Consider the following 24,812-nt stretch of genomic DNA (forward strand, 5'->3'; position numbering starts at 1 on the left):
TCTTCATCGATCCCTGCTGCAAAGTCCCTTCTCAGGTCTTGTGTTCAGTCTCCAGGACAAAGAATCCACTGACCGGGTATTTGGCTGCAGTCCCTGAAGTTCTCCTGCTGCAATCTCTTCTTCATTGCTGAGGTACTGTGTTGGCTTGGGTATATACTTACCTTAAGCCTGTTGGGATTGCTGTGCAGTCCTGGGGTGTTTTCTGTGATTGGGAGGTCCCTCGTCCAGTACACCCAGTCCCACTGCTAGAATCCTGCTGGGGTGTCTTCTGTGAAGCCCCAGGACCCTCTTCTAACACTAGAAGTAAAGTACTTGCTTGTTTGCCAGTTTTCCTAAGGAAACTCTGACTTTTGCTACTAAAGAACTTATTCTAACACTGCCTGTTGGTCACTAGTCCTAGTGACCCCCCTTCTGCTACTGAGAACACTCATGCTCTAAGGGAAAGACTTTGAAGGGTTTGGGACTTCTGCCTAGAAAAGAAATCAAGTGTTTTACTTACTTGTAAAGAGTTAGTTAGTTGGTAACTGTAATTCTAAGAGTGAACAGTTACAAAAGTTCTTACTGATCTTGAATGTGTGAAGCACTATTCTTAAAAGTATGGTTAACATCTTTCCTTCCTTAGCCACCGTTTTACCAGTCTAAAAGAAAGTAGATGTGAAGGTATTTTACTCTCCTGTGATTAGGTTGTGCCTCTTTACAAAAGTAATGTGTTGGTTTCACCAGGTTAGTCCTGATAGGATAACTGTATGAGTGTCCCCCAACTGGCTCTTGCTTCCCCTGACTTGCTATTAGCCTCTCCTTAATAAGTCTACATTAGGTTGTTGCCTACCTAGAATAATTATTCAGTAAAGTGTGACATTGGGTTTTACTTTCCCCTTCATTGTGAAGTTAAAGTATGTGGGTTTTACTTACCTTGTGTTAGCTGTGTGCCATCCAAAACAAGTTACCAGAGTTATTGCTTACCTCAATCTGGGGTTCCCTGATTTCCAAAGCATCTGTAATTGTATATTACATCCTTAGGTTTTACTCACCTGGTAGAACTGTGTGTTATGACAAACGTAGTTAAAGGTTTTTACTGCACCTAGAATAAGTGTTTCACTATTCACCAAAAGTATATTGTCCAGTTGACTGTTTATGTGATTTGTTCCAAGAGTCACTGTACAACTGGAAGGGCCTACTGTCCTTGTATTACCAAAAGTAATCTAAAAGTAACCATTGGTCCTTTTTACTCCTAAAGAAAAGGCTTGACCTATACTAAATGTGTATAACAAGGTTTTGACTTCCCTAGAACTACTGTTAGGTGTTCCAAATAAGGTTTATACTTGGGTTTGTGTACTTTCAAGTATAGTGGTGTGTTTTATATTGTGATTTCTTATAATGTGTTAGTACTTACTTAACCCCTAGATTTATCTGGGCCTACTTGTATTTAAATAAATCCTTTATTTTTACAATACATAGTGTTTCAGTGTTTTTTCGGATCATTTGTATTACAATGTTCATTTGTACTGTATCTACTGCCCTCTCTCCCTCCTAAGATAAGCCTGGCTGCTCTGTCTACGCTACCCCGAACTCAGGTGTTACAGCCTTATACTAAGAGTGGAGTCTTGTACTGCCTCAGGAGAATGGTTTTGCTAGGCCCTTAACTGGACTTCAGAAAAACTGTCTTAACATCTTCACAGTTATATCATTGCACTGGATGAGAACTGGTAACTGGGGAAACATCTGCACAGGCCCTCCAGCTAACTTGGTGAGGCGTTTGGGTGCCCTAGCAACCTCCTCTGCTTTGAAAAAAGATTCATCCACCACAGTTATACTGGCCCCAGTGTCCCTAATGGCAGGAGTCTCCTGACCGTTCACCTGGACACTGTCCTTATCATACTCTTTAGTATTATCTGGGATAGAATTATAGACATCTAAATTCTGTTGTTCCCACAACCACAGGGACACTAAAGAAACACTGGCTGAGACTCCAATGGGATCATCAGCCAGTAGTAGAAAGTTTCCACTTGTCATTGGTACTTCCTCCTCTGGAGCGAAGGCTAGGGAGACAGTGTGGACCCCTGAAGGTTTACCCTTACATCTGGGATCCCCTTTCACATGGTCAGTAGCCTTACAAACATAGCATGTTCCAAATGCTTTCTGGAATGGTGGCTTGTTCTGACCTCCTTCTCATCTGGGACCAGAAGGTACACTAGCCTGATTTGGTTTCCCATGTGGCTTACTCTTATGGTGCTGTTTGGGGCCCTCTTTGGAATTGGAATTATTTGAATTCTCTTTGGAGTCCTTTTTAGGCTGTTTTCCCTCATTCTTTTTCTGAGTTACACAACAATCCTTGTGAGTAGCCCTGTTGGTAACCCACAAGTCAGCAGCCTTAGCTAGTTTCTTGGAATCTATTTCCTTTGAATCAGCCAAGTGCTGTCTGAGCTCAGGAGAGCAGGCATCATCAATTGACTCCAACATAACAAGATTTCTCATTCCCTCATAAGTGTTCACTCTGTAACCCTTAATCCATCCCTCTAAGTTGTTCAAACTTTCACTCACCCAGGTAGACCAAGGGGTACGATCATGCTTTTTGAGGGTCCTAAACCTCTTCAGGTACTGGGAAGGGGTCTTCCCAAATCTAGCTATTAAAGCTAGCTTAACACATTCATAGTCCATCCTATCCACCTCCCCCAACTCCATTACCACATCAGATGCAACGGGGGGAGCCTAGAGAACAACCAAGGAAGCAACTGAATCCCTGAGATGTCCTGGAGCCCATGATTATATTCAAACATAGCCAACCAATCCAACACATCCAACTTAGGTTCATAGATACCCACTATCTCTTTAGGCATCCAGGGTCTTTTGGGACTGGAACTCCTAGAGGATCCGGGGAGAGAAGTATTTTCAACAGACCATGTCTTCATCTCTAGCTCATGCTTGAGCTCCATTTCCCTAAGCCTTAGTTCTTGGTGCTTTTGTTCAGATTGGGCACTAATTCTTTTGAACTCTAATTCAAGTCTCATTTTTTCCAGTTCAATGAATTCAGGACTTAATGTGGGACCTGACAAAGGTCCAGTAGACACAGGCTGAGTTGCTAGAGCAGGCTGAGGGCCAGTGGGAACAGTTACATTAGTTTCCTCTTCCTCTTCCAACTCCACAACAATGCTATCAATACTTTGATTCATGTCATCCTCATGACTGTGGTTTCCATTTGCTCTGGAGGTAGGCTCCTCTGAACCAATACCCAGACTTTGATTCTCTAACAATCTTTCTATCAGTTCCATTTTCTTGCCTTTCACAGGAAGATCCTTATGTCTACAAAGAACTTTTAAACAATCAGCAGTTTTTGCAGAAAGGGACTCCTGGCTGTAACTTTCCATAGTTGACTTGTTAAAAAATAGCTTTTACAGTGCTAAGCTTTGTGGTTAGTTGCACTAAAGTATTTAGAAGCACTCTAAAATGTATACTCAATACAAATCCCACCGCTGTACACCAGTGTTAGGCAGAATCCTGTGCAGTTCCCTTGGGGAACACTGCAAAAAGATCAAGATTACAGGAGTAAGCAGTAAACCCAATTGGTAGCAGTCTGTACCACCTAGATTTACCTGGTAGCTGTGGCTGAGCAGTCAGACTTCTCTCAAGAAGAGTAGGGCAGTATATAGAGTATACACAATAGGGCTAAAAACACAGTAGAGCAAACAAACACTGACCAGAGCTTTGTATAAAAAGTATATAATGATGTATTTAAAACACACTTTAGGCAATATACTAGCACTCTAAATCAAAAGCAAGTTAAAACACAGTCGGGTAAAGTATACACACCTCCCTTGATAACTATTAGACAAGTCAGAGTTAAAACACCATGATTTGTTAAAACAGATGTGAGCGCGTAACCTAGATGGCACTCTAATAGTTCAGTTAAAGGGAGAGAAAAAGGCAGAACACAGAAATAAAACAGGTCCCAACACTTTTAGGAGTTCTCAGCAAGGGAATAAAGGCAGTCTAGACTGTAGAGCCAAAATCATAGGCCAAGCCCACTTTAAATGGTGCAAAGCGAAATGTGCCCAGGATCATACGGTTTAAAATGCACTAAAAGTCTTTGCAGAATGTTCAGAAGAGGTTGGGGTGATTCAAGAAGGCAAATTTAGAAGGTCTGGGGCCAACCCATTTGGAAAGCCAAGGATTTAAGGGTCACCTTGGGCAAACCGAAGAAAGGGAGGCCAGGCAGGACACAGTACCTTAAAGAGAGAAAGCTCCAGCGGTGGCAGTTGTTCCTGGCAGTGGTTGCAGTTCATTGTTTCGACCACGGGAAGAGAGGATCTCGTCGAGGAGGAAACGTGGAGTCCTTGCACTGCACAGGGATGAAACCAGCCGCAGAGTGTGTCTATAAAAGGTGCGTTCCTTCTATTCGCGGTCAAAGTGGTGAAGCTTGGCTATCCGGCCGACGGGGAGCTTGGCACAGGCGATTCGACCAAGAGACGGTTGGTCCCACCAGCTCAGAGGAAGAAGACTCGTCCAGCAGAAGATCTTCTCTTGACGTTGGGAAAGTGGTGAGTTCATTGCAGCAGGGCTCCACCGGTGGTGTTGTCGTTGCAGATGGCTCATCTTCTTCCCTCTTCGGATTCTTAGGTCCTGTGGCGACTTCTGAAGTTCCAGTCCCAAAGGCCCTGCTTTTATGCAGAAAAACCCCCATTCAATAGCCTAGCTGTCACTCAAACATGCTAAGTGGTGAGCCGGGCGGCTCACCACTGGCCCAATCAGAACAGAGTGTGACTTGAGTTGCTAAGGCAACGTAGTCCAGGGTGCCAATTCCCCTCCCCACCCATCCTGTGGAACCCAGACAGAGTGGCACCATTTGGAGGGCTTCTCTGGAAAAGCCTGCCATAAAGTGGAACAAAGGGCTCGACCTTGGTCAGAGTTACAGAGACGGACACAAATGCCATTTTAGAAAAGAGTTCTGGCAAAAAGACGCAACCGTGAATTTTATATTAAATAAATAAACTGGAGGTATCTTTAACATTGCACCAAAAAGTGGTGCATTTAAAATCAATGGGAAAATCCCATAGAGAATATTCCGGTGTGGAATATTTCGCGTGGTAACCACTGCCACCAGCCAGAAACTCGGCAAGGGGGGGCTGGACAGTGCCCCCTTGAAAACAGACCCAGGGGCAATATAATTAACCCCTTCCCGTACTTCCACAATATGATGGTTTGTACTGGTTCTGTTCATAATTTAAGACTAGTAAAGTCAATGGTGACTTTACATGCCCTGGGAGACAGTAGTCAGTCCCAGGGTATGGAGTCTGTTTGGGGGTCACTATGACACCCCTGTGTTACTGCACTGAGGTTGCTGTGTAACATACACAAAAAACAGATGATACCCTATGGAGTAAAAGACCCCATAGCCCAAAAGCACACAAATAGTCAGAGACATACCTCAAATCATGCCTAAGAGTGGGAGTAAAAGAGTCTCACTCTTAGCAGGAGGAAAAAAAACCCAAAAATCCAGCAAAGCTGCTGGCGGACTCGCTAGGTTTGGGAAATTAGCCTTAAAAGAGAATTCTCCCTAACAGAGACCAAGGAAGTTTAGGATGGAGTGTTCGTTTTTCATTGGACATACCAGTCCTAGACTATGCAAAGTAGTGGAAAAATGAACACTGTCGAGATGAATAGTATAATGTGCATCCAAATGCTTTTCCATTGCAGGGAAGGAGATTTCCGGAGGATTTCAACCAACCTGGACTAGAGGGGTGGCTGCTGCTTCAGCTCCCCAAAGAGGAGTCCCAACATTGGACATCTTCCAGGCCGAAGTTGATCCTCGCTACGTAACTTCACAAAGCATTACTGATTTGTTTTACCCTTCCGGGCAAGTATGCCCATTTTGGTATGGTGGTTTTGTAAAATGTTTTGATCTGACCCCTTATCCCGGGTCTCGCTCTTCCTACATAATAGAACTTCTTTGGGAGTCTATCCAAGATGAGGAATCTGTGGGAAGACTCAGTCCACTAGAAAAACGAATTACTTAACTCTGGTAGCGTTCTTTCTGATGGGTGCTCCTCCCACTGATTCCTCATCGCCCTAACCATCTACCGCCCTGATAGAACTTACTCTTGAAAACATTTTTGTCATACCAACTAATTGCCTTAACTCTCTGAGCTATGCATGGATGTCTTACCCATATGATATTTTAGCAGAGGCTATAAAGCTAGTTCTCTGTCCCATTTGCATTGAAGCCAAGTGCATGCCACTTAAGTGATCTTCTAATGGACTCCTTCCTCCCACTGATTCCTCATCTATGATATCTCTATCTGAGCGCAGCTGTTTTTCTGAAACCTTTCTGTCACCAGGGGGCGCAGCACACCTCCATGTTGGCTCTGACGCCTCTACGTGCCCCGTGCCGGATATGACGTATTGGCCAATATATATAGCGATGCCACGTCCTGTGACCTCGGTTCCTTTTTCCGCGCACTATGTTCGCTGATCGGAACATGCGTGTCAAGATTTTTCTTACTCATAAATACACCATGCCTACTCTGTCCAAGGCCTCATGCTTCAAACCGTGCACAGACTGCAGCTGGAAAATGTCAGTCTCTGATCCACACTGGATTTGCTTGTATTGCATGGGCGAGGACCCTTGCATGGGCATAGACACCCAGAATTGTTGGTCATGCCAGTGCATGACCCCTAATGTCCTTGGGCAGAGGGAGGCATAGAAGTTTACCCACATCCACAAATTGAAGGGTGAAGCTCTGCGTTCTAGGTCGAGGTTACATTGTGCTGAACGATGCTCAGAGGAGCAGGCGCCTCTGCGCAAGGAAAAGGACAAGAAGAAGCATCGGAAGAGGCCCTGCTCCCAGAGTGACTCTGTGCACCGACATTCCCCTTGCAAGAAGAGCCACAGTTCCAGGGAGTCCCATGAGCATCCGCTACAGGTACCTTTTCCCCCCTGGACCTCCACGCCAGAGTAATGGGAGTCCTTCCGCCTAAAGATGTTGAACTTCTTTGCCAAGGCTACGGCTGCCCTGGTCACAGCGCCTGTGGCGTAGGCAACAGCGCCATCACCACCGGCTAAGACGCAGCATGGTCCCACCGCATCAGTTGTGACCAGCAGTGTACCCTCTGTGGTCCACTCCTGCACACCTTGGGGCTCAGGCCTGGAGCAGATGGAGACAGAGGTGTCTTGGTGCCAACAGGCCCTGCCCTCGGGTTCAAAGGTCTCGCCGGCACTGGCATAGTCAGCTACGCGGGAATATGTTCCCACTCCCTAGGGACATCTTAATGTCAAGAATTTATGAAATCTTCAACGAGGAGGGCAACCAATTCCCATTAAGGCATCAACATATCGGTCCTAGGGAGATGAGGGATATCCCGGATTAGTTTTATGGGAAAGGGGAGGACATGCTGGGTCTGACAGAGGACCTGCAAGGGGCCAGTGGCCTCACCACCTCCTCACAGGTAGAATATTTGCCAGCTTCCACCCCAAGAAAGCCTCACACCGCCTTCCAGCACTTGATGGCTAAGGTGGCCAGTGCTGTGGGGCTATTTGCTCTGTCCACGTCCAAGGTTCAGTACGAACCTTTTGAAATTCTGGATGATGCCCCTAAGAAGGAGACAATCCAGCCCTTTTTTTTTTAAACTTCTTTTTATTAGTTTTCGAACAAAGAGAGTAACAAAAACCATTTCTCCAAACTCCCCCCCCCTTCCCTCTCTCAAGGCAGCTTCAGTTTGTTGTTCTCAAAGAAAGACATAGTTCAGATAGTCCACAACGCCTTGCATAGACAGCACCCACATTCCACCCCCCTCCCTTCCCTTCCTCTGCTTCCCCCCTCCTCCCCTTCAGGTTTCACCACTTCCATGACCCTCTACACCCACCTTTCCTGCAACAACGCTCACCACAGGTCCAACAATCGCAGGCGTTGAGGACGCCAGCCAATTCGAAATTCGTCTTGCAAAAAACACAGGGTTTCCTCCAAATCTCCTGCGAAGGACTGCAGCTTATTATCTTTTGCGAATGTGGCCCATTCAAGAGACACAATGTCCCAAATTTTCCGTAGCCAATCCTGGAGAAGAGGGACCTTTCCATCCCTCCATCTCTGAGCCATCACTGTCATAGCGGCCAGGACAAGAACCACTCTCGCTTTCTCACAAGATTTGGGCTCCCCCACCCCAGTGCTCCTCCCCACTACCAGTATAATCTCCTCTGCGGACCTACTACTTCCTGGCCCATATGCCTGCTCCTGAGCCCTCTACACCTCCACCCGGAAGGGTTTAATACGTGGGCACGTCCACCAGATATGCTGTGCCATACCCTCCATCCCACACCGCCTCAAGCACTTCCCTGAAGTTGTAGTAAACATCTCTTTAAGCCTGACTGGAGTGTAGTGCCAACCGAATAAGATCTTGTACCACATTTCCTGGATTTGGGAGGCTCTCGCTAATTTGGGGATTACCCGCCACAGACGTTCCCATTCCTCCAGCTCAACTGTTCTACCTATCATCTGGTCCCATCTCCGCATATACTGCCACTGGGCCCTATCCGGAGTTTCGTCTAATAACTTGTAAAGATTGGATATAAGGCCCCTAGACCCATCATTCGAGTGCAGAAACTTCTCAAACCTCGTCTTCCCCCTGGTGGCCGACAGCTTATTTACAGGGTGCATAACCCAGTGGCGCAACTGCGCATACCGGAGCCTCTCCCCCACCCCATGCTCCTTTTTACAATCCTCAAACGAGAGTATCTTCCTGCCTCGGAACCTGTCTCCCAGCCATCTACAGCCTCCTTCCTCCCATTGCAGAAAAGCTCCTTCTTCCAATCCCGGGGTAAACTCTCTATTACGGAACAGGGGCATGTAGGGAGAGGGAAACGTTATGATCTTGTTGCATTTAATTAGTTTGTCCCAATTCCGACCCATCAAACTAGTAATGGTTCTCTCTGCAAGACTGCGATGCGCAACATCCCTATCCATCGCCACCCATTGCTTGTTTTGTGAGGCCTCCCCCTCTCGTAGCCAATCCCTAACCACCCTTAATTAGGTCGCCTCATAGTACCGTTGAAAATTCGGAAGTGCTAGACCTTGTTCCCGCTTAGGGGCCTGCAATATTTGCTTGCTAATATGTGGCTTTTTCCCAGCCCACAGGAAATCTCTGGTGAGCGAGTCCAACTTCTTAAAGAAATCCCGGGGGACCACCTGAGGAATTGCCTGGAACAGATACAGCAGGCGGGGTAGCGTTACCATTTTGACCGTTGCTAGCCTACCCAGCCACGTTATCGGGAGAGTCCTCCACCTGCGAAAGTCCCCTTCAATGCTTTTTAATAGTGGAGGATAATTCGCCCTGTACCAGCCCGCCAGCCTCGACGTGATTTTCACCCCAAGATACCTAATGCCGTTTGGGCTCCAGAGAAACGGGGTAGACTCCCTCAGGGCTGTCTGCTCGTCACCCTTTAACGTCAGGTTCAATAATTCAGATTTAGCATAATTGATCTTAAGACCCGAAGCCTCCCCGAAGCATTCTAACAGGCCTCTACTTAGCTGGATAGATTTGGGTGGGGCCGTGAGAGCTAGTAGAAGGTCATCCGCGAATGCCGCCACCTTCTGCTCAATCCCCCCAAAAGGAATACCCTTTATCCCCTCCGCCTCTCTAATCGCCTGCAAGAGCGGCTCCAGATAAATCGCATAAAGCATGGGGGACAAAGGACAGCCTTGCTTGGTCCCCCTGGTCACCCCAAAGAGCCTAGACTAGACATAGTTCAATTCACTGCTATTCTCAGCTTAGGTGGTGTCTGATAATTGGCCTGTACCATGCGCAGAAAATTCCCCTCAATGCCCATCCTCTGCATTACCTTAAATAGAAAGGACCACTCCACGCGGTCAAAAGCTTTTTCCACATCCAGCGAAAGGAGGACCGCGGGAGTGTCCGTTCTATGAGACTTTTCCACCAGATGAGCAATCCTTCGTATATTGTCCGCAGTCTGCCGACCCTTTACAAACCCTGCTTGGTCCGGGTGAGCCAAGTCGGGGAGGAAACCCTCCAGCCTGCTCGCCAACACCTTTGTGTAGATTTTAGCCTCAATATTAATCAGCGCTATAGGCCTATAAGATGTTTGCTCCTCCGGGTTCTTATGCGCCTTCAGAACAAGGGTCAGCCGAGCCTCCTCCATGGAAGGGGTTATTCTCCTCATCTCCCCAAAGGTGTTAAAAAGATGAGTCGGCTGAGGGGCCAAGATATTCACAAAGGTTTTATAAAAGATCGCACTATATCCGTCTGGGCCCGGTGCCTTATTCAGAGGTAACCCCCCAATCACCCTCCTCACCTCCTCGTCTCTAATCTCCCCATTCAGCTTCTCCCGTGCTTCACTCCCTAACCTCTCCACCTCGATCTTATCCAGAAAATCGTCCTGCAAGCGTTACCGGGGGTTCTGTGATGCATAAAGACTCTCGTAGAATGATGCCAGCGCTTCCCTTATCTCCTCAGCCTCCGTAACCCTTTCCCCCCTTTCTGTCCGCAGGGCCGTGATCGCATTTTTGGCCTTAGCCCCTCTCAACAATCACACGAGGAGGGCATCTGCTTTATTGGCTTTCGCGTAGTATTGTTGGCATATCCTCAAGAGAGCCCCCTCTGCCCTTTTAGTCCGAAGAACCTCTAACTGTCCCAGTGCCCTACGGTATTCCCTCATAGAAGGCCTGGATGGCGTCGTCCCCGCCCTCTGTCTCGCCGTTTCCACTTCCCCCTCCAATTGCACTTCCAGCGCTCTCAATTGCCTCTCTCTATATGCCGCCATCGCTATGAGCTCCCCCCGTAACGCAGCCTTAAAAGCATCCCACCTCATCTCTTCCCCCGTATCTCCCCTGCGATTGGTGTTAAAGAAGTTCGGAATCTTCTCCTCTATGTCCTGCCTAAGTATCGGGTCTCTGAGAAGGTGTCCCGGGAATCTCCAGGTCCAAACCCCTCTTTCCTTCGGGCCCAAGTCCAATACAATTGTGACTACTGTATGATCCGCTATGCCAATAGGTCCTGTTGTAACCTCCCGCACCCTGCCCACCAGACATGAGGACACCCAGATATAGTCAATCCTTGACTCCGATCCGTGAACTCCTGACAAGAAAGTATATCCCTCCTCCTCTTCCTTGACCTCCCGCTAGACATCCCTCAATCCTGCTTCCCGTATCCTATTCCGGAGAGCCGTCGACATCACCGCCCCCACCTCCTCCCCTCAAGTGACCCGAGTTGTCCCTATCCCTCTCCAACGCTATGTTGAGGTCTTCCATTAAGATGATGTGTCCCCGCTCTTTCTCCTCTATCAAGCCCAGGAGCCTCCTCAAAAAATACTCTTGCCCCACATTCGGACCGTACACTACCACTATTGTATGCTGCCTCCTCTGATATGATCCTATTGCCAAGCTGTATCTGCCCTCCTTGTCTCGTATACTCTCTGATATCTTAAGGCCCACCAATGTTTTAATCGCTAGTGCAATTCCCCCGGATCTGGTCTCCCCCCGATGCGTGCAAAATCTGATCATAGCCTCGGAGCTTAAGGCGGCCCTGATCCGCAGGTCGAAGGTGCGTTTCCTGCAAACCCAAGACATCCGGGTTTTCTTTTCTAGTAAAGTGTTCTAACTTCTTCCTTTTCAGAGGAGTGTTGAGGCCCCTCACATTATGCGTTAGGCACTTGAAATTATGTTGGTACAGTGCAGCCAAAGAAGAGCCCTGAATCCCCGGAATTCCCCCCCCAGGTGAACACCCCAGTTGCGGGGCTGTCCATACACCCCCCCCCGACTTCCAATCGACCACCCGACCTATAAGAGCAGTGTCTGAACAACGTCTTTTGAACTCTGCCCTCCACACCTGCTGCCCAACTACCCCCTCCCCCCTATCCCACCCCCCCTCCTGAAGAGCATGCCCTTCCCGCCTCCCCCCTCCTCCCTCCAAGGGTAAACGCACCCTTTCCGATTCACAGATGGGTGCTCCCCCCCGCCCAATACCTCCTTTTGGTGGCCCACCACCGTCATTCCAAATCTATATTTGAGACCCTCCCTGTGCTGCTTGGCTCCCCTCTCCGGGGTCACTCCGAGTATTCTCAGCCAGCAATTTGCCACCATGCTTCACCCTCCTTCTCTTCTCTCCCACCGTTGACCACGCCCATGGCCTTGCTTCCGGGTTAGTTGCCGCCGCTTGCCTCCCCAAACTCAAGAAAGTCTCATCGACATCAAGACCCAGCAAGCCTGCGCCTTCCTGGACAGTAGTAATTTGCTTCTGAGCCCCTCTCCACTCGAACACCAGGCCAAAGGGAAGTGTCCATCTGTATTTGATCCCTCTCTCATTCAATGCCTTGATGACCGGAGCCATCAGCTTCCTTTCCACCAGAGTACTGGCCGCCAGATCCTGAAATAGAGCTATGCAATGCTTCTGATACTTTATAGGTTCTTGTTTCCTCGCCTCTCAAAGGATTTCTTCCTTTTGGGCCTACCTGGCGAACGCCGCAAGGACATCCCGGGGTCTGGACTGGGGCCTCGGCCCCCTCTGCCCCCTCTGTGTATGCGATCAAGCTCAATCTCCTCCAGGGCTGAGGACCCCAGAATTTCCGCAAAGATCGATTGGGCTACTCTCTTTAGGTCCTTGTCCTGGACTGTTTCAGGAAGCATTTTAATTCGTATGTTGACCCGACAAGATCTATTTTCCATGTCCTCCACCTGGGTTTCCAGGTTGTGTGGCGCAACATCCAGCCGCTCTATTGCCTCACTACTCGCTGTTACCTCCTTGTCCAACTCTTGTAGCCCTCTCTCCAGTAGGTCCGTTCTCTCGCCCTGCTGCCGCAGCTCCTGTTTGATTTCTTCCATCGCCGTGTCAAGGTCCGCCCGAAGAAGCTGAAATTGGTCCTGGAACGTCTTAGACATACTAGAGTGCAGGGCATGCATTTCCCCCTTCAGTTCATCCCGCGACATCACAGCCGTGCCCACCTCCATCGGCGATGAGAGACTCCTTGTCTCACTTGTACCTTCCGACTTAGCCGGCTCTCTCATATCTTGTCCCGGCCATAGGGAGGGGAGGGTACCTGAGGCATCCCCCTGGGTCGATTGGGCCTTTCCACTTTTCGCCTTGGGCTTCGTGGCCATCTCCGAGTGGAAGCCCGCCTACTCCTACTGCGCCTGTGCCGGGCCACTCCGCGTGCTCCTCCACCAGGCGCCGGCCCCAGTCCTTTCAGCGGCCCTCTTCTCTCTCCAGTCCCTCCAAACCACCAACTTGCCACCCTGCTCTGCCTCCTCCTGATGGTAAATTGCACAAGTCCACCTCAATGTGGGTGAAGCCCACTCCCGATCAATGCCACACTCCCTTAGCCGACAGTTTTCCAGTGTTGACGAGGCCACTGGGATCCGGGGCCAGAGCACCTTCCCCGGGGCTCCTCTTTTTATAGCCTCCACCCAAAACTTCTGAGAGCTGCCTTCTGATGGAAGAGCCTCCTATCCCTGGGAGGCCCTTCTTCCTAATGCCACAGGGCGGGCTCTGTTGTTCCTCGCCGCTTCTCACTTCTGCCCTAACGCGGGTCCATTGTTGTAGCTGAACGCAGGGCCAGACACCAATCCACCACCTCCTCCTCAGTCCCAGCCCGGAGTCGGGCCCCGCCCGGATCAGCGTTCCGCTCCGGCGCCGTGCCTCGCAACTCCTGCTGCGCCAAGTTCTGGCCCCGCTCCTCTGGGCTTCACCCGCGCTCCACGGTTCCCCGCCGCACTCCCCGCCTCCCTCAGTGCCGGCGGGGAGCCTGCTGACTCTCCCCCCTCAAGGATCCCGGGGTACCGGAGCACTCCTCAGGGCTACCCCGCCTGGGCCGCAAAGTTCCTTGCTCCAATTGTAAGCCAGGCCAGAGCACCCTCCGTCCTCCTGGCCCCTAGAGTCGGGCCGGGCCAGTCCAACCGTTGTGCTCCCACTCTGCAGAGCCAACGAGATACGTCCCCACTCCTCCGGGCGGGAGCCGCGCTCCTCGTCCTGCCGCCGGCGGGGACTCAACGCCCCCTCCTCCACCGATGGCTCAGAGGTGCCGGAGCACCCCCGAGGACCACTGCTGTCGGTCCGCAAGGCTCCTCCCTCCAACAGTGCTCCAGGCTGGGGCTCTCTCCTTCCTCCAGGCCCCAAGGATCGGGTCGGGCCGGTCCACCCGCCGCACCCCCTCTGCACCCGGGCGATGAATAGCCCACTCCGGCCAGCCCTCTCGGCACGGCCTGACCTCCACTCCCGTATCAGCTCCTTGGAGTGCCTGTCCCGGGTCTGGCGCGGCTCTTCCCATGCCGCCTCCAATTGCAGCACAAACTCGCAGCACAAACTCCACTCGTCGCCAAAAAGCCGCAACCCCCGCAGGGTCCAACCCCCGCCACTGCTCCGACACCTCGGAGGTTCCCTGATGCCGCTTATTGAGCCTCAGGTCGCCGCAAACGATGGATGGTGGGCCTCCTCCAACATTAGGGCTCGGGAGCTCTGTGGGCACGTCTACCCACTACGAGCGGCCATCTTGAATGCACTCCTGCACTTTAATGCAACTGTAGAGGTGCCTGTAATGGAGCTGTGGGAGAAACCTGCCTCTGTTCCGACAGTGGACAGGGACCTGGAAAGGTACCACTGTCCCACTCCGTATGATCTGCCTTTTCGTTCTTCCCATGTTTTGCCTGAGGGCTTGGTGGTGCAGGCTGCGACTACTAGCCTGAAGATCTCTACTTCCTGTCCCTTTCGCCAGACAGGGAAAGGAAGAGGTTTGACGCATGAGGCAAGAAGGTGTTTGCGCCAACCAGTCTTGCACTGCGGGCCGTGAATGCCACTTGCGCCATGGCAAAGTTCGCCTTCGGCCTTTGGACTGCGGTGCCCAATGCGGCTGAGTATGTCCCGGAGGGAGAGATGAGGGGTGGGTTTCAGTCCTTGGAATTGGACGGCAGGGGGGTGGCACGTCCGATGCTACAGCCGGTACTGGACACTGTGTGGGAAGGGCCATGCCCACTAGAGCTTTGGACAGGTGCCACTCGTGGCTACAGATGTCCGGTTTTGCAGACGACATCCACTCCAGACTGTTGGATATGCCATTTGACAGCCATAACCTTTTTAGACCAAAGGCTGACAACGCGCTTGAGAAGGTTGTCGTCCAAGGCGACTGTTAAGTCTTTGCGGCTAGCAGTGCAACAGCCTTCCGCACAGATGTTCTCTCGGGGCAAGGGATTTCTTTCCTTTCCCACCTTTGCCCTGACAGGCTATGATCAGTCTGACCTGGGAAGAGGACAGTGCAGACGTTTCCTGAGAGGGAGAGGAAGGGGTGCCCAGGGAGGGGGAGTTGCAACAGATGCTGTCCCCACCACATCCCAGAACGCTATACCTCAGCGACAGGCTTTGCTATTCGTCACCAGTGGGGGGGAGGCTTTGTCTGTTCAGCCTGGAATGGTAGAAGACTACATCTGACGCCTGGGACTTTCAGGTATTTCAGCAGGGATATTGCCTTCTATTCCTTCAGCGCACCAGACAACGGTTCTCAGACCACCCATTTGTCTCTGATCCCATTCTACTGGAGGAGGTCCGCCAGCCTCTGTTGAAAAGTGTGCGAAAAGTGTGCTTGAGCTAGTTCTGTGCTCAGAATGAGGGAAATGGCGATACTCCACCTATTTTCTGGTGCCGAAGAACGGTGGTGCCTTTCGCCATATCTTGGATCTGTGGCTGCTGAACTTGTACGCAAGGACACATTCAAGAATCTAGCCCAGATTCTACAAGCCCTCGATCTGCAGGATTGGTTGATTTTCCTAGACCTTCAGGAACCCCACTTCCATATGCCAATTCATCGAAAGCACAGGAAGTGCCTGAGGTTTGTGGTAGGTCAACACCATTAACAATTCAAGGTCCTGCCATTCAGTTTATCTTCTACTCCGAGAGTTTTCACCAAACTGCTGGCAGTGGTGGCAGCTAGCCTCAGGAAGGGAGGGCATTCATGACTTTCCCTATCTGGACGACTAGCTCATCTGACCCCGCTCCCCAGATCTAGTGTCTGAGCAACGACTCGGCACATGCACTATTTTGGACAGCTGAGGGTTTCCCTTGAACTTCAAAAAGTCTCAGGTTTTGCTGTCCCAGTCCTTCCAATTTATTGGTGCAGTCTTGGACACTCGCCTTGACAGGACTTTCCGGCCTGAGGATCAAGTGGCGAACATCTTTCAGATGTCAATGGCCTCCAATCCCAGGGACAAGTCCCAGCTTCTGACTTCCTACGCCTTTTGGGCCTCATGGCCTCCTGCATTCTAGTGGTGTCGGAGGCAAAGCTGTGCTTGAGATCGCTTTAGTAGCTTCTCCGTTGCCTATGGTTGCTGTTTCAGGGCCACATGTCAAACCCCTTGCGGGTCTCTGCTCATGTGGTTTGGGATCTTGCATGGTGGGCCGTACAATAAAACTTGCTGAAGGGCACGTTGTTTCACCAACCTTGGCCCCAGGTTATGATGGTTACAGACATATCACGGACTGGTTGGAGCGCTCCCCTGTCAGACCTTACAGTGAGCGGACTGTGGTCTCCCACAGAGTCTCGGAAAAACATCATCTTGCTGGTGCTGGGGGCGCTTTCCTCCCCTCTGTGAAACCTAAGAATGTTGATCCTGACGGATATAACAGTGGCCATGCACGACTTGCTTCAGTCTCTCAATGTTCAACACGACTCCAGGTCAACTTGACCCTCCTTCTGGATTGCATCAATAGTTCACTTACATTGTTTCTTCTTGGGTTGTTTCACAGTGTCTCTGACTTTCACAATGTTTGGGCTCCCTGGTCTAGGCTCAGTTGTCAGACCACACGGTCCACCGATCACAGGTCATGCAACCAGGAACCGTAGGCTCTTCAGCCCACACAGTTCCTCTGTATATGCCCCTATGTACAGATTCACCTTCACTTAGCTTCTGCTTGTTGGCATCTTGGCTTTATGTGCAGGTTCACACTCTTCTGGCTTCTTAGGGTTAGCCTCTTAGCTTTGCCATCAAGTGCCTCACATCTCATGCCAGTCTTCGGCCTTGCAAATCGGTAACAGAAGGGATAGCCCTATTGATGTGGACGGAAATGGAGCCAGAGCAATATAGAGAACAAAATGGGTGGGTCCGACCACATACCAAATATTGTATACTTTCTTCTTAATTAGAATATTTACTATGTTGCATCAGTTAACATTTGCAAATTAGTGCTTCCAAAGTAAGCTAAGTATCCATTGATAGGGTTATTTTACTCTGGAACTGAATTCCATACACACATCTCGAAACGCTGCTTTTGTGCTCAGAAAAAAGCTGCTTTTATTTAGCAGGTCCAGTCCTCTGGCTGGATTTACACCCGTTATATTCATGTTTCAATAAATGAACAAGGTAAGAATATCAGAAATGTCTCAACACAGTACTAGACCACATCACAGCGTATAACTCAAAGGTGTGTTAGTACTGTTTGTGAAATATTACATCATATTCACAGTTTTGTAGAGGAACATCCCAAAGATAAAGTAACAGTGTTCACACATTTTGGTGTAGTAACCTGCATAGTATCTACAGTATTCATGCATACATGTACTTTTTTGCTGATCCAAAGTGGGCATCTAATCGTCAAACTTGTCTTTAGGGAAAGAAAGAAACAACCCAGCGGTTTGGTACTCTGTGAGAATTGTTTAACCCACTCCAGAGCTGGCTACTGGAACTTGTCCCAGCTCTACAGCTAACCTAGACTCTCTAGACTAGCCTGCTTTCTCTACTTTGTTTCTTTCTTTCCCTAAAGACAAGTTTGACGATTAGATCCCCACTTTGGATCAGCAAAAAAGTACATATATGCATGAATACTGTAGATACTATGCAGGTTACTACACCAAAATGTGTGAACACTGTTACTTTATCTTTGGGATTTTCCTCTCCAAAAATGTGAATATGATGTAATATTTCACAAACAGTACTAACACACCTTTGATTTATACGCTGTGATGTGGTCTAGTACTGTGTTGAGACATTTCTGATATTCTTACCTTGTTCATTTATTGAAACATGTATATAACGGGTGTAAATCCAGCCAGAGGACTGGACCTGCTAAATAAAAGCAGCTTTTTTCTGAGCACAAAAGCAGTGTATCGAGATGTGTGTATGGAATTCAGTTCCAGAGTAAAATAACCCTATCATTGGATACTTAGCTTACTTTGGAAGCACTAATTTGTAAATGTTAACTGATATAACATAGTAAATACTCTAATTAAGAAGAAAGTATACAATATTTGATATGTGGTCGGAGCCCCCATTTTGTTCTCTAATCTTTGGCCTTGCTGCGCTGTATCCATTCATAAAGTTCACTCTGTGGTGGTCTTTTGTTCCCCACCTTTCTGTAATGCTCATTCATATGTGCGCTCTTATGTTGTAGATTATTTTCAAATGGGCACTCTCCCTTTTAACTTTCTTCAGATAATGGCTTTGCCCACAAAGTTTTAATTCAGTTCGGTATTCAATATGCGTAATTTTGCTTTGCTTCAAGTTTTCATTCAGTATGGTATTCAATTTAATTCATACGGTACTTCGTTACTTATGCATAGCTACTAGGAGCACCCCGGTTTCGAGTGTCACTTCCCTGCACTAATCAGTCCTCTGAGTTCCTCTCTGGCAGCCTCGCTGCTTCCCTTCTGCTTTGCTGGCGGCCGGTCACTGCAAGCCCCACTCCATGCAGACGCTGCCCGCTCCACTCCTCTTCCACGGACGTGGACGGCACCCTCTTTTCCTCTTCCTTGTCCGCAGCTACTCTCTCCCGACCACGGAAGATCCCACACCTGTAGAAGTTGAATGGCCCAACTCGCCCTGGGCTATACGGGTCCTCTGGGAATTCTGCCAGCAACAGTAGCCGTCGGAATATATATATATATATAGACCCATCTTTATATAGGTGTATTTTTTTGCATCACCCAATGATGGCTTAATTGGAGACATCACATATACTTAAGAAACTAAAATAAGGAGGAACTGACTTGGGTTGATGAGGATAATGGAAAAGAATGTCAGGTGGCCATGTGCAGTGCTTTAGTGAAGTTTGTCACATAGGTTAATTACCTTGGAGGGAAATGTATTGATCTGCACCACAAAAGATTTGGAAGATGGAGGAAATGCATAAATAGCCGGTAAAGATGAGCGAATAGCAATTAAAACTGGTGCCATATTGCATCGCTTATGGATAATGGGTAGAATTCAGGCCTGGTGGTAGGTGTCCTAGAGTATGATGCCAGCATGTTCTGGAGAGTTGTGGCAATGTAAGGGGCGGGGTGTCTACACATACACCACTTTAGCTGGGTTGATGTAGCATAACCACTGGTTGGGAGGAAAAAACAAAAGTAGTATGGCGCTTTTACACCTTGAATTCCAATATGGTGTTAAGGCTCAAAGAATATATATTGGTTTTCAATGCAGTGTTTTTGTAAAAGAGGTAGTGGTCACATATCACATCAATGTTGGTTTCATTTCATATTGTCAAGCTTGTGTAAATACATAATGCTATTCTTCTTATCTTTTTGAAGCTTATGAAGAGAAATTTGAATAATGTGAAAAGAATGGCTTCACATCCAGTGCACCAGTATTGTAAGTAATCTATTCTAGTTTAATTTACTAATTTACTATAACACTTCACAGAAAAAAACATTAGTATCATTTGCATCTTATTGTGTTTGTGTGTGTGTGTGTGTGTGTGTGTGTGTGTGTGTGTCAGTCATTTAAATTAAAAAATGTAGTCACTAGGTCACTAGCTATACAAAGCTAAACATCTATAAACTTTTGGAATGCAAACATTGAGAATGAAGGTTCTATTCAACACTTAAGATAAAATAAAATCAACATTGTGGGAACCTTAACTTGCACTTATGTTTTGGATTTTTGTTAATGGTTTAATGGTGTTTTGTTTGTATACTGTTGCATGTGTGCTTGCTTGTACAATGTTAGTTGTTGTTTGGTGTGAAATGTCATATGAAGTAAGATTATGTTGTTGATTATTTATTTTCGTAAATGTGCCTGTAAATGATCATGTATTTTAAGTTGTGTACTTTTCTTGCTTAAATGATAGTTTTTAATGTGTGTTTGCTCTGTATGTTATATACTGTGATGGTATACATATATGGTGATGTTACAATCGTTGCATGCTCTATGACTATATTTCATATTCATTCAAGGGTGTATCCCCACATCTAACACCCTTCCATTACACAATACCACCCTAAAATTCCAGGACACGAAACAGGCCATATTTTGGCTTAATGCTTGTTTTATTAAAATAGTAAATCAAAGCCAAAGTTGGTCCCCTAACTTTGTGCTCAAGAAGTCACCCACAATACTATCTACAAACAAGTACAGACACCTTGGCTAAAATGATATCTAACCTGCCTTCTTTTTCTCACTAAATTACAAGGCACACAATCATCAATTTGTATAAATCAAACCTATGCAACAATATGCAATATATTTCAGCGTGTTTCTGCTTGTTGATCTTCATGCATCTTAACTGTTTCGATCAACAATAGACAATTCAATATACTGTTGATTTTCTCCAAGATCGAAGTGTTAGCTTCAGAGAAAATGGAAAATAAACATTTCACTGGCGTTTCTCTTATGCCATTCTTCTATATGTAAATGGTGCTGTTAGCTTCTAGTTTATGCATATTTGTATAAAATACAAACTATTGTGGGTTTCATTAAGACTCTAAAGGCTTGGGTTTAGGAAAGATGCGCTTTCAATTTGGAGATCACAGTATATTGGTTCCATTACAAATCGCACACATATGACAATAAATCAACCCCCGAACCTACTGGGCAATTCGAGTCAATTTAATAGGGTGCACGCTCTCTTCTGCAAAATGCCATTGGAGAGATTTAAATGGTCATTTTAAATTGCATCATTTTCTTTGATGGGAGACGACACAGTAATCTCCCTCTCACCCTGCTTGAATGGTGTGGGTTAGCTCAGAATTTCCCTTTTTAAGTAACTATTGCTTCCACAAGTCAATATTTACTAACACACTATACCGCTGGGGATCGTTTTACACCAATTCACAACTACAGTCTAAGAATATACCTGTGAAAACACAGGATTTAATTTACGTAGCTACTGTCAAAAGACCATACGCAGCTTTGTTCCAATAAGCTCCCCCGCCCCCCTCCGATTTTAGAAAGGCTACAGTCTGGTTTCTTTTTCATAGCAAGCATTAGCATAGTCAATATGCCTTGCTTAAATAAATTCCACTTACAGCCTCATTTGATCCTACTACATATATCTGAGGCACAGATAGTCTTAGAAACATAGATCTTAACATTTTATGTTAGATGCAGAGTCAAGATCTAAAGTGCTGACATTCTGTGGGCTCAGCCTAGGTCAGGACTCTTCTACATAGTTTTAACCATCATATGGTGGGAGCATTTTAATTTGCTAGGTACAAAGTCAAATAAATATATTATACATTGATTGAGCATTTGTAAAACGATCATGTAAAATAATTTCTCGAGCAAATAATGACAAATGGCAAGGAGACCTTAAGGGAGGCATGCAGATGCAAGTGGAGGGAAAGAGGAGGTTGTAGGAGAGGCAATACATGGATGTTTTACAAATTGACAAAAGAATTGGGTCAGTATGTAAAGCAAAACAAGTTACATTATTAGATTACGTCAAAGATGACTGGGTTATATTCCAGACCACTGAACTGCATGTCTTAAACCTCTGACTTGTTTGTGAAATCTTGGTGTGGCTTGACGGTTAGAGAGTTTTTGTGGGCACTCATCGCTTAGTTTGATTATAGGAACGGCCTCAAATTACAGTGCTCGTCAGACAAATTCCTAAATACATGCTTCTTCACTGAGTAATCTGGTCCCACAGGCCTACATTTCTCAGAACGCATGCGGCCTGACTCATTGCAGATGCCCATAATGGAAATACATGTCGACAATGCATTCAGCATAATTTAGGGCACAGGTCCCGGGAGCCTATAAATTCCACAATTCTCTGTGTGCCGCCCAGGAAAGAGGACCCAATAAGATTACATTTCCCAGGGTACATTCTGCCTCACTAATTGCAGACTCCCCAGCATGACTACAAATGTCTGAGTGTACTGTGTCAAATTGAGGAAAGCTGGTGTCAGAGGGCTTTTTATCCCATAATGCACAGGTTTTTAGTAATTTATATCTCTCGACCTTATTCTTAAGACCTCCCATCCACCCTCCCTCAATGGCATTGGTTGCGGCGTTAGTGGGTGGCCCAAAGGAGCTCAATCACATTGATATGAGAGGGAAGAGGGGCCAACAGCTGATAAATCCTTCCCAGCCCTGACATATACATGCCTTCATGGAAGAAAATATACCAAAACCACTAATAAAACTGCACTGAAACTCGTGGCTGCACACGACTTTCCAATGGATTAGCTCTTGTTGTGAGATAAATAAATCTTCAGCTTGACTTTATAAAAACTGACGGAGCAGTGTAGCCACTGCATCTTATTTTCTCCTTTGCAATATGAGACTTGTAGTGTGGCTTGTACCATTTTAAATGCAGGACTACAAGCAAAGAATATTGGTTGGTTGTTCACTATGCAACCTGGAGAACATAGTATTTTCCATTCAATTTGAACTGAGAAAATCATTTACAGTAATCTTACCTATGTTCATGTATCTATCAGAATTTTCAAACCATTTGACATGACTCAACAGGCTAATTGAACACTACACCAGCCCTCATGATGAGCGGTGTCCCTGCTGACTCTCGCTCCCAAGGGGCACTGCAGTTTAAGGCTAAAGTGTATGGTGTGAAGGTTGATTTAGAGCATGTTTGTTTTCAGGATTGAGTATAGGGGTGTTATATCATTGGCAATTATTAGAACAGTATATGGATATAGCACTATTTATTAAGTGCACCTTTATTTCCAGCTACCTTGCATACAAATAATACTAAGAGTAACAATATTCTGGAAAACCTTTTTTCACAGATCTTACTGGTGCACAGGATGGCAGTGTACGTATGTTTGAATGGACTCGCCCCCAGCAACTGGTATGCTTTCGTCAAGCCGGAAATGCAAGAGTTACTAGAATGTATTTCAACTGCCAAGGAAACAAGGTAAATGCTCTTATAACTTTTCATAATTGTTAGTATATTTTTATTTGCTCCATGCAATATTATTTGTTTGTCAAACACTTAGTAAAACATACTTAGCATTCAAAACTCTATAGTTAAGCCATGTTGACCAACAAAAGGTCTTTACAGGAGAATGATCATGTGAATTTTCATGTCTGATACACGTCTGGTGGTAGGGCCAGTTCAGGGCCATTACAAATATTCTCTGAACACAGCAGTTTAGAATGGGGAATAATCACATGCATGCAGGATTCCTGACCGTTCAGTGATTGAAAGATGTGAATCAGAAGAGTTCTCAGGCAAGAGCACATGATCTGCAAAGGCACAAATCGCTCAAAATTGGAATAACCGAGCAGCACAGAATATTTATGCACAATTTTCCAGCATCTTTGAAGAAACACGCCATGCCACTCTGTATTGGAATATGTGGATGCAGAGAAGTTGTGTAAAATATATTTTTAATTCCTCTTACTTTCCATCTTCCATTCATCCCTTCAACTTTCTTGTTATCTTTCTTCTTTCTTTCTTTCTTCTGTTTTTTCTCTCTTTCAAATTAAATTATGTTTAGTTTGGGGGGTGAGTTATATAATGGGATACATTTGCAGAATGTACGTTTGTCCACTGATTTGTATTAGCTAGAATAGCTTATAGGTATATAGCAAAGCAGTACACTCCCTCCGCCCAATTCACGAATAATATCTCTAACACATCAAGTTGTAGAACTCAAACCTATCCAAAGTCTATATTCTAATAGATATAGTTCTACAGTCTTTTGTTTCCTCTGTAAGAAATGATGCCCTAATGTTGTAAAACATTGATGCTACTTCCTGACGAATTCATGTAAGGTGTTACATTATAACCAAGATCTCTCTCAGGGCAACCTCATGATTTTTGGGGGTGAATCTGACATCCCCCATAACCTGGCAATACACCACATGCCAATATCAATACGTTCAGTATCCGAAACAGCCTGTGGTGGGACACTAACGACCAATACCAACTGAATAATAGCTTGTGTTGAACATCTAATATTTGAACACAGGTTGACTTTTTGTATATCCGCCTATAAACCAAGGACCCGGTTTGCCAGTATCTTTCTCCTAAGCCAGTACTGTTCTCTCCCCCCCACCCTCCACCACTCTATTTAAGATTCAACAATTCCTTGTTTATTGCTGAAAAAAGACACTTTGTAGAGTTTGCTCCCATCTCGGGTTTTCAATGTTGGTAAAAGATTTTCTGGTCCCACCCTTGTTAGCTGAGTGCAAACGCCTATCTCTCCTTCACTGGCCCTAAAATCAGCATTGCTTCACTCTAAACTTTTGTCAATCAGATCTTCCACATTACACGAACTGGCATTTTTCTATACAGGAGAGCTTTTCTCATGCAGCCTTAAATTGAAGTCAGGGTTCTCAAATAAAGGTGTGAAGGAGATGGCAGGGATGTGACCCATAGGATCTTAAAGACCATGTGCCGCTGAGATTTGTTGTAGGATTTATTGACGGAGGTCTTGCTACATCCAGACTCTAAAGCCAACGTTTCTTTCCATGTGTGGCACCCAATACAGCTGGCTCCATAAAGAACCACCATTTTGGGTGGTGGGGGGGTGCCACCAGGCACGTCATTTAGGGGGGTCTCATTTCTTTTTATTGAACTGTATTTTATTCTACTTTTATGGCCTTGAGCCGAAATAAAGATGAATTGAATGTAATCACTATACA

General features: G+C 46.7%; 1 protein-coding gene across 2 annotated transcripts in view; it reads left to right on the plus strand.

The window, feature by feature from the left end:
* DMXL2 (Dmx like 2) overlaps window positions 1-24,812 on the plus strand; it is a 2,950,233-nt gene that overhangs the window by 2,765,338 nt on the left and 160,083 nt on the right. For both annotated transcript variants that reach the window (XM_069624807.1, XM_069624808.1), the window contains 2 exons: window positions 19,508-19,568; window positions 22,949-23,076. In XM_069624807.1, the coding sequence (XP_069480908.1) occupies window positions 19,508-19,568; window positions 22,949-23,076 (189 nt within the window). The remainder of the gene's footprint in view (window positions 1-19,507; window positions 19,569-22,948; window positions 23,077-24,812) is intronic.

The sequence above is a fragment of the Ambystoma mexicanum genome, chromosome 11, assembly GCF_040938575.1.
Source record: "Ambystoma mexicanum isolate Mex_15411 chromosome 11, UKY_AmexF1_1, whole genome shotgun sequence".
Taxonomy (NCBI): Eukaryota; Metazoa; Chordata; class Amphibia; order Caudata; family Ambystomatidae; genus Ambystoma; species Ambystoma mexicanum.